This window comes from Solanum stenotomum, chromosome 2 (genome assembly GCF_019186545.1).
Source record: "Solanum stenotomum isolate F172 chromosome 2, ASM1918654v1, whole genome shotgun sequence".
Classification (NCBI taxonomy): Eukaryota; Viridiplantae; Streptophyta; class Magnoliopsida; order Solanales; family Solanaceae; genus Solanum; species Solanum stenotomum.
Window position 1 is genome coordinate 16,229,278 of NC_064283.1, and position 10,349 is coordinate 16,239,626.

Sequence of the window (10,349 nt, forward strand, 5' to 3'; positions counted from 1 at the left end):
TCATACGAACTCGGAAACGAGAAAACTTTATGGCGTTGGAAAGACCAATCCACGAACTTTGCAACCATAACAGGAACCACACCTAGATCATCATGAGATAGGAGTTATAACTGTTCAAAGTTGGCCAAAAATTCATTATTTTCCATACTTAGCCAAATTTTCCAGATTTTGAAATTTCACATTTTTTTCCAAAAATGACTATTTCCAATTTCAAGCTTTTTCAAAGTTATTTCAAATTGTCGGATGTTACAATTTCAATTGTGTATGGTAGATAGATATCTGTGACCTTTCATCACTTCTAATTAAATACAATCAGATACATTATGAGGAATAGATAGCTATTTTAGATAAATAGTTGTAACCCTTTATCAGAATCACTTTATTTCCATTCTTTACTTGACAGTGCATTAGTTGCTCTTTAAAATGTTAATCTGCTACTTTCACCAACTATCAATCCAAAGGATCCAAATCCTTGTCTTTGTCACAATTACTATAGTTTACCTACCACTTCCAACTACATGACTATACAGATTAAGTTAAAGGAGAAAGCATTCATGAGGAAAGAATTCACTCACACATAATTCATTGTTAAACTATTAGACACATCTTCATTTAAAGTGAATGAAACTAACATAATTCATTGTTGAATTACAAAAGCCACACATACAACAAAGACATACAATTACATTTTTTTTTCAAAAGAAGTCTCCTATTTTTGTAACATTAGCCTTCCATGACAAACACTAAGCTTCAAAAGTTGAATACTTGCCCCAACAACATATAATCAGTTGACAAAATAGCATCTGAGTACTTTGTATTTCTGACTGGATCTTTGTGATTACTCCAACTGCTGAATAGTCTACGAGAAAAGAAAAGTTCAATACAGTCTCGGAGAAGAAGGAATTAAAAACACCTTGGAGAAGATGATGAACTTACCGTTTGGGTTAGCGTTTTGAGCAATCTGAAGAGAATCTGAGTTGGCTACTTACAAAAACACAAATGTTAAACCTAATCATGCATTTGTTATACAAAAACAACCTACTTTAATCCCACAACATTCACATATATGTACATTTGTGGACATTCTACTAGGTAACAAAAAATCCCATTATGGTTAGACCTTACAAAATAGCTACACAAAAACTATTCAGTGATTTAAAGCTTATCATTAATAATCATCCATATCATATTGTGACATTTAAGTTCACTGATGCTTAAGAAGAATTCCATCATCTTTATATCTTGAGTAATTCCCATTGATACCTTGACTCGTTCATCTGAGTTGTATATTTCAAATGCAGGGGATCCAATAATATAAAATATCTTCTCACGAATCTAAGATAGATCACGCTCTCCTAGCTTGTCAATTAACGAAGCCATCCTCTTATCATGGCTTTCAGTGAATTGTTTCATCACCTACATCAAACCATTAAGAACAATCTCATTATCATCTTCAGCTGTGTTTTCTATTTTTGCATCTACCTCTTTCGTTGACTTTAGAAGACGATGCTTTAAAACTATTACCTTGTTTCTGAGATTGATGGGTTTCACCTTTTTTGAGTTGTGAATGAACTTTATGCTTCTCCAGTTGATTCATTAGGTTCATCTTGAGCAGTAAATGGACTTTGTGTTGCTCTAGTTGATACACTAGGTTCCTCTTGAGCAGCTTGATTTTTTCTTGTGCCTGAAGCATCATCTACGTCGACTACATCAATAGGAAATCCCACAAACGTGCCATTAGTAATTTCTTGAGCTTCTATTCTTTCTATTTCTTCAACAGCATCTTCTGGCCCTTCGGCAAACTCTCCAGTAGCTCTATCCTTGCCAAATATCTCTTCCCAGTCAGCAAATAATGGCCATTTTTTAAGTTTATTGACTTGGCATTTGGATCAACCTAAGAAAATAAAGAACAAGTACATGAAGTAACTAACAATATTCCAAAGACAGATCCATTAACCAAGAGAAAATATAAGTAAGTAGCAATTCCCTTATGATTTAAAATAAATATAAATCACCTTTATCAAGTCATCCCAAGATTTTCGATCATCAACTAAGATACTTCTATCACTATATTGAAATCCTAAACCACTTCGACTTTTAAGCAACGATATGGTTGCATAACTCTTTTTCCATGCTCTTATTTTAGAATCAACATGTGGTAGAGATTTCAGTCCACAGTTAGGATGATGAGCATTCATGTAGTGTTCCAATTCCATTAAATATCCATGTCTAAAGGTTCCATTATCTCCTCTCCAACCATTAACACACAATTCTTTTAATACATCTACAAGAGTAAGTTCCTCTTCTAGAGTCCATACCCTTCGAGATGAAGGTGCTGATTTTTGAACCCTCTTTCTGGACGTGTTAGATGTTGTAGCAGTAGAACTAGTCATTTCAATCTATAAAAATTATAAATGAAATCACAAGTAATACTAAGTTACAACTTACAAGTAAATTATTTCAATTATAACCAAATAAATTGTAATACAACTTGATTGATTTGGGAAAAAGATAATGTGAAGACATATATACAAATTCACTACTTCTATTAAAAAATAATAGATATACATTGAGATTAACTATTTGTCTGTACAGACAACAATGTGAGACATACAAAAGATTGACCATTCGTTTTCACAAAATAATAAAAGCTATTACATTTTACAGTGAACGAAAAAACAAAAACAAAATTGAATAAGCACACCAAAAGTGACCACATAGTTTAAAATTATAAAGATTGATTTCTCAATCTTTCATTCCACATAGACTGAGCTAGTTCATCCCTCCAAGTGGTCTCATCAGATGCTTCAATTGTATTAATATTGTTATACTCATGTTGATTCACCATATGGAATTCCATTTCCACATCTAAGGGGTCAGCTTCTATCTCTCTTCGAATGAAATTGTGTATCAAAAAACATGCACTAATAATTCTATTGTGAACCTTAACCAAGTACCACGAAGGACTTCTAAGAATTCCCCAATGTCCTTTTAATAGTCCAAATGCTCTTTCAATAACATTACGCGCCCTAGCATGCTTCATATTAAAGAGCTCTTCTCGACATCGAGGTGATGGATTGTCACCCTGCCAATCCTTTAGCCAATATCTATATCCTCGATAGGGAGACAGAAAACCATTTCCATTTGTATATCCTCCATCGCACAAATAGTAATTGCCTAAAAATGTAAACAATAATATAATTACTTTAAATATTATTCTATTTTGATGTAGTAGAAATAGACAAGGGTCTGCCTATTATTTAGTATACCCTGAGATACTTCAACCCATATCATCGTACAACAGCATCTCGCAATATGCGACCATCAACAATTGATCCCTCCCAACCAGGTAATACATAAAAGAAGTTGAGATTTCTATCACAAACCCCCAAGACATTAGTTGTTATATCTCATTGTCGTGTTCTGTATCTTGGCTTATATTTGCTTCAACTCTAATGGAAATGTAAGTACCATCCAATGCACCAAGACAACCCTATAAGATAAATTCAACTCTAAATACTAAAGGACTATAAAAAATAAAAACTTTCACCATAATATTTCAAGTTTGTTGTAGTAAATCAAATGTTAGATTGAAATTTACCTACCTTAAACCATTTCCATCGATCATCAGTATCATCTTCGAGCATCGAATTAGGTTTAACAAGTAACACTGGAGTTAGTTTAAGAATAGCTCGTAGACATTCATTAAAGGCTCGATTTACACTCCACCCCGATCTAATATAATCAACTTTGACAGACTCGTTCTTTTCGTAATGAGCCAAAATATTTAAGAACATTGCTAACTTTTCAGTACTCGACATATTTTTACTGTCAGTCAACCCTCCAATATTCTTGACTAAGGAGGCTAAAATGTGAAAGGCATTTCTATCCATTCTAAGCTTGTCAATACATACAATATCATTGTCACGAATGAGAACATTTAGATGAGACAAGATTTTAGGAATTCTAGCACTCATACAATATCGAATTACCCGCCTATTTCTAGATTGTTTTCTTAATAGCATGCTGTAAATAGCCATAAAAAAAACAAATAAGGACAATATATGAATGCACCACAATCTCCTCAAGGATCATAAAGCATTCAACATCGCATAATTGCTGAGAATCCATTTACACCCATTTTCCATTAAAAAATTGCATCATTATCAAATTGAATCCCAAAAGAAAAAAAGTATCAATCATGTTACTTTGCTAATTATTGCAGACACATTGTTTATAATACGAAGGTAATAAATGGTTTCCTACTAGAATGTTTCATTTTATTTTTAAAAAAAAATGAAAAGTACCATTGAAAAACAGGGTAAATTGTTTATTTTTGTTTGGCTTCAACAGCTAGAATACTAATACTACTTTGTCAAACTACAAATACATGTTCATCTTTTGCAGTTTTAGAAGCTAAAGCAACTAAACTTAATGAACCCATTTTTTAGAAAGCATGATTTTTGAACAAACAAAACAAAACCCACATCAAATTTAGGTGTACTCAAACATCAACTTAACTAGAAAATACTGAGAAGATCTAGAATTTCATTCGTCTCTCATCAGATTAACAAGAGGGAAAACGCAAAAAGAGAAAACAGGAGGAGAAGAAGAAAATAAAAAAAAAGATCAGCTAAATTTTTAGTTTCAGAACTTCTAACCTCAAAGAAAGAATGTCAGATTGAAAGTTTTTCAATCTATTTGCCTGGAAGATGAAGAGCCATTCTAGATCTACAGATATGGGGAGAGGATCTGAATGTTTATCTAAAAAGAAGTGGTGTATATTTGATTGAGAGTGAAGGGTTAAATTGTCAATTTATATTTTTATTCAGGTATTAGTTGTTCAGGTATAACTTATTCCATCTTTTACCCTGCATAAAATAATACATAGATTGACTCATAACTTAAACATGTATTACTTATGTGGTTTTCTAATTTTCTAACCAAACATAGTATTATATATGTTGAATTTTATACTTTGGCAAAAAAATGCTACCAAACATGGTAAAGCTTATGCAACATTTAATACTTGAATAACTCAATCCTTATCCAGTAACCAAACGACCCCTTAGGTTTTGGGCTTCTAATATTTTTTGGTTTCAGTTATTTATATGAAGTTTTTTACATCTATAAATATTTCATAGTAATAATTATTATTGACTCATCAATCATAGGGCATCAAGTATAAAGAAAATCAATATTTGTTAGGGTTCTTTTCTTCTTCTTATTTTCTTAGACATTAGCTAAAGACACTTGTTCTAGGGTTGTATCTACGGGTAATTGTTGAACATCGATTGTTTTGAATTAATGACTGGTTATCGCTTAATTTACTTTTGTATTCTTGTTATAGTATTTCATGCTTGATCACTATAGAGATAAATATATTATCTATTCTTGGACTCGGTAGACGAAGATGTATATAGACCAAAGAATACAAAGAGCTCGATCTCTCTTGTATATCACTTGTTCAAATTAGTGTTCAAGATTGACACTCGGACGAACACCGAGTTTGGTTACGAAATAGGATGAAATATAAATGCTCGCCAATTGAGTTTGTTTATCCCCGCTTAACGATGTAGTTAGACAGTCAATTGGAGTAGGCGATTAGAGGTCGATCGGGAGACCATGATCATAAAATCAACCATGTCGATAGTAATGTCACGCGGGTACCCACTCTAACACCTAAGTAGGAGAACCCTCTTATCCCTCAAGTTAAAACATGCAAAAAATAAATAAAATGGAAATAAAATATACTAGCGAAATTTTATTAATAAGAACCTTTAACACAATTTTGGTTAAGACTTGCAAAGTAATTAACACCCCCGAAGAACTAGTCTAAACAGGTACTAGAGCTACTAAGAGTACAGCTGGATATGATAAATAAAAGACACAGCTCCCACTATGCGGAAGGAAAGATAGAAGCTGTCGGAGAATTTCTTTGTCTTCACGTAATGAAACATCACCAACCTGTATCCAGACTATGTCAAAGACATAGCAAGAGTAGTATCAGTACAAACTACACGTACTGGTAGGCATCATCGGTCAACCCGATGCCCACCGCATAATACAAGAAACCAACTAGTAAAAGCATGTCATAGCACCCATCGCTTCTCCACATTTACCCTCTCTCGAAGTATCCCCAAATCACACTAGTACTCTAACTACCAACCACCTTCTCGATCAACCTACTTACTAGGTTTTTGGTCATAGCCTAGCTATTCTAACACATAGAAAAGTCCCCAAATACGACTACAAGCATTCCACTAACCGCTCACGTCACACTTTTACCTCATCTTCATATTACCCAGTCATGGCCACGTAGTACATTACGTCAAACTTCCTAACCACTGAACACAAATCCCTTTATCCAAGTGCAATCCACCTAAGCATTTACATCACATACACTATCCCTACTTCTCACCCTTGCAACATACGGACCACCCTTGCTTCCAACCTTTACGACCCCTGAACCCTTGGCCTCCCCGATTCATCAAACAACCGCATACGCAACAAGTTCACCCAACACCAAGAACAATCAGAGATAAATCCTCATAACTACACAACCACTCCGGGGAATTACAATATCCTTTATCATTACGAACCATGTTCAATTTCACAATTCTCAATCACCACAGTTATATCACATCATTGGTCCTCTCATGGAACACAAACCCAAACTGTTAGCATACCAAAATGTGGTACCCAATCCAAAGATTATGCTGGAACGTGGCAACCGATCCAAGTTAGTGCGTCGGAACGCAACACCCATCCACAATCACAATCACAATGTACATCATCACAATCATACAGAAGATGTGATTCATAGTAAATAGTTCTTCGTTCATACCTATTCACATTAGGTGTGATCAACACGTTTCGTTCACATACATGCACGTATTATAATAAAGTAAGAACAAACCCACAACTCACAATCATAGAATCACCACTATCCCAAAGAACTACTCATTGACGTATATCATGTAAACATAAATTCGACCATACTTAGCCCTAGTTCATCATCTAAGGATTCTTCCTAGGTTTTAAATCATAATCCATTCGGTGCACGGAGGCCTACGCATAATTCCTACCATTGATTTACAAATATTACGCAGTGGGCACAGATTTATACTACTCAATTCATAAAACCTAGCCTACCTGGGCGCCAAGCAGCTGCACAAAGTATTGGTCTTTGATTCTTGTTTTTGGGATTCGTGACGGTGATCTTGATCAATAATCCGCAATCCATCGACATCTTCACGCTGAAATCTCTCCCTCCCTTTTCCCAAGCTTGCAGCAGTTTTTTGGGGGTTTCTAGGGTATTTTACGACTAATTTATGTATTTTAGGAAGAATGAGGAAATACGATTTCACGTTATTTATGTTTTGTCTCGACTATCCCGCTCTGGCGCCAGCTTATCCCGCCCTGGCAGACAGTAGCCCAAAATTTTCTTGGATTTTTGTTTCTGCTAAATAACGACTATTAGGGTCGTTACAATAGATACCAATTTACCCTTCATTCGTCCACGAACGACTAGTGCACGGGACATCACACGCCACGTTTTGATTTACTTCTAAATTAAAAATAATTGGTCCACTATGAAATCACGATGAATGGTGACTTTTCAATTAATTAACACGCGAAAAGATCCTATATCCAAAAACTAAAAGAAACTTTGAGGCAACACACAAGATCGAACGTGCTTAATATTACACAGCATGTCCCGCCAAGGCAACAGCTCTCCCACTGAGGTGGGGCAGCTGTGGTGAGGATACTCCCACTAAAGCGGGATATCGAAAACAGTAAAGGGGGGATGAGGAATGATTTTTCCTCATTTATCTTTTTTCACTCAACTCTCCCAACAAAAATCTCTCGATCACTCTCCTTTGAATGTCAAAACTTAGGTAATATTCTTGTTTCTTACACTCTTTACTTTTGTATTTGATTAAAAATAATTGCATGATGATTAATTGATCAAAATTAGATGGTTTTTGGGTAGTTATTCGAAAGTGAAAGTAGGTTGCTAGTTTTGATAGATACTCGTAGCATGGACACTTCCCTTACGTCCCAAACGTCTCCACAACGTTCTGGACGTAAGGATTTTATAGAAATTTGGTCGAATTGATACCGAAAAGGTTGGGAGAAATTGAAAAGTATCTTTGCTTAAAACTTGAATTTGAGGATATTTAGGAGTTATTTTGCTGAAATAATTGCTTATTTATGTTTTAGGGTAGTTTATATACTCTGATCTGCAGAAATTCTATTGAAAACGAAGGTTTTGGGACCAAGAGGTGCCATTGTCGCGCCTGGTGTTCATCCCAGATGAAGGCTGTTATAGCGACCTTCATCCCGTTGTGGCGACCTTCATAATCCCGCCAAGGCAGAATTGTGGCCGATGTGGCGGGATACGCCAACCAGTGGCATGCACCTTTAACAACAAAAATTTCTCTCTTTTTAATTTAGCCTTAAACCGACTATCCTATCGTGTCCTAACTTATATTTAACTTATTGCAGGCTCTCTAATTGATAGGTCTAAATAAAGACAACTTACTTTTCATTCAGTTCCCCGAAGCCGTGAGTCAGGAAAGGCATCATGACAACCGCAACACAGGGTTCTGTTGTGAAAGAAGGTTCGTGTTACTTAAGCTAGAGGAGAAAGAGTTTGCATTTTATGCTCGCCTAATGGAGTTCGGATCGACTCCATTAACTGAGGCTCTCCCGGATGCACGTTCCACTTGGGTGAAAGAGTTCTAGGCCATCCTGCCTACCGTGCGATGGGACGACCCTCACCTCGTCATTCATATTTGGGGAGTTGATATCCCCATGCATGCCACCGCCATTAATAAGGCTCTAGAGGTGTTAGAGGTCTCGAACGCTGAGTACGAGGCCAAGCTGAGAAATATGGTTCTAGAATGGCTAAGGGACATCCTGGTGGAGCCTGTCCGTCGAGACTGACTCTATTAGGCCACTGTAGAGGGCATTACTAGCACAAATTAGTCGCCTGATGCTAAGAGGTGGCTACACTTGGTGACAATAAGGATCCGTCCATCGAGTAACCGCACCAACGTGACCTTTCTTCGAGCCTTGGTGGTGGCGTGTGCTATACAGGGTATCGAGTTGAATGTGGGGGCGCAGGTCATTTCAGAGTGAATGCTGTTCTATCGGGGTAATAAAAAGGTTTTCTTCCTACCAGGACTTATTACTGTGTTGTGTAAGCGGGCGGGAGTGCCACTTTTTGACGCCAAATTTGGTACTTACTATGGATCCCCCCTTTCACCCTCTTCTGGTTAGAGCAGGTTCTACTTCCAGGAGCAAGAGGAGGATGACCGATCGTGCTAGCAGTAGTCACGCGGCTGCCGAGGCGGACGACGAGGGAAGTGATGATGGAGCAGGCGATGACGCCCGTCCTAGCCAGTCCCAGCCCCCACTATCTGGAGCTCGTGTGGAGGAGGACCTGGCTGTCGTTCGGAGGTGATTAGGACGCTCGTTTCCTGATACTACTTCGGTTCCACCCAATACCACCCTGGAGGTCGAGATGCTCCATCGCCAGTTGCGTCAGGAGAGGAGAAAGAGCTTGACGAGGGATCGCCTGATGGCCCGAATGTGGAAGACTTTTAGGGTCATCTTTTCTTGTGTTGCCCCTGATAGGGAAATTCCCTGACTCGAGCAAGAGGATTAGGTGGAGTTTCCTATGCTGAATGAGGCCTGGGCTGGGGTGATACCCCCAGAGGACCTCGAATTTGGAGTTGACACCACCTAGTCCGAGGGTTCTTGACTTGGCGTTCACTCTTGCTCTTGGGTTTGTACTTTTGGACAGTATTTTATTTTTATTTTTTATTTTTCATTTTTCTTTTGGTTTGTAAGCGTGTGGATGCTAGTTTTTCTGCTAATATTAAATGCTAAGGTTTTATAGCCTATTTGTTTCCGTTGCTGAACACTTTTTGGGTTGTCGGAGTTGTGCGGGTATCATTTGGGGTCTTATTGGATAGCTTTAGAAAAATAGGGGAGGCAAGCTGAGCTTCTGCTTTGCCTCATCCCGCTCTGGCAGTCTCGCACTAATGGGAATAATCCTGCCTCAGCGGTTTAGACGGAACCAGAACTCGGACCAAGATTTTTCTAGGGGTTTTCTTTTTTCTAAATTTCAGCAAGGTTCCCAGCTTTACCAAACAATATTAGGATACTTCTCTGAGATAAGAGAAATCACTGATTACTCTAAGTCCAACCCACAATACACGAACCAATTCGTTCTTATTAATTCAGCACCACAACCCTACACATCTCCAGGATACACCCAAACACTCACGCAGTTATTACACAAGCACAAGACACGTTCAGATCTACCTCACAATTCG

General features: G+C 37.3%; 2 protein-coding genes across 2 annotated transcripts; both read right to left on the reverse strand.

Annotated features, from left to right (window-relative positions):
- Window positions 1-1,468: 1,468 nt before the first annotated feature.
- On the reverse strand, window positions 1,469-2,337 carry LOC125856402 (uncharacterized). The gene is made up of 2 exons (XM_049535932.1): window positions 2,016-2,337; window positions 1,469-1,894 (listed from the first exon to the last, which is right to left on the reverse strand). Exons 1-2 carry the CDS (start codon window positions 2,214-2,216, stop codon window positions 1,766-1,768), a joined length of 330 nt encoding a protein of 109 aa, XP_049391889.1. The 5' UTR covers window positions 2,217-2,337; the 3' UTR covers window positions 1,469-1,765.
- A 1,001-nt stretch (window positions 2,338-3,338) lies between these two features.
- Window positions 3,339-4,065, reverse strand: LOC125856401 (uncharacterized). Its single transcript, XM_049535931.1, has 2 exons — window positions 3,606-4,065; window positions 3,339-3,493 (listed from the first exon to the last, which is right to left on the reverse strand). The coding sequence occupies exons 1-2, from the start codon at window positions 4,038-4,040 to the stop codon at window positions 3,404-3,406; spliced, it is 525 nt and encodes a 174-aa protein (XP_049391888.1). The 5' UTR covers window positions 4,041-4,065; the 3' UTR covers window positions 3,339-3,403.
- Window positions 4,066-10,349: the final 6,284 nt, after the last annotated feature.

Excerpts from the sequence above, each read along its gene's own strand:
- LOC125856401 (XM_049535931.1), bottom strand. The coding sequence starts at position 4,040 with ATGGCTATTTACAGCATGCTATTAAGAAAACAATCTAGAAATAGGCGG. Across the intron at positions 3,494-3,605 it reads ATCGATGGAAATGGTTTAAG|GGTTGTCTTGGTGCATTGGA; the intron begins GTAGGTAAATTT and ends TTTATCTTATAG.
- LOC125856402 (XM_049535932.1), bottom strand. The coding sequence starts at position 2,216 with ATGGAATTGGAACACTACATGAATGCTCATCATCCTAACTGTGGACTG. Across the intron at positions 1,895-2,015 it reads CTTGGGATGACTTGATAAAG|GTTGATCCAAATGCCAAGTC; the intron begins GTGATTTATATT and ends TTATTTTCTTAG.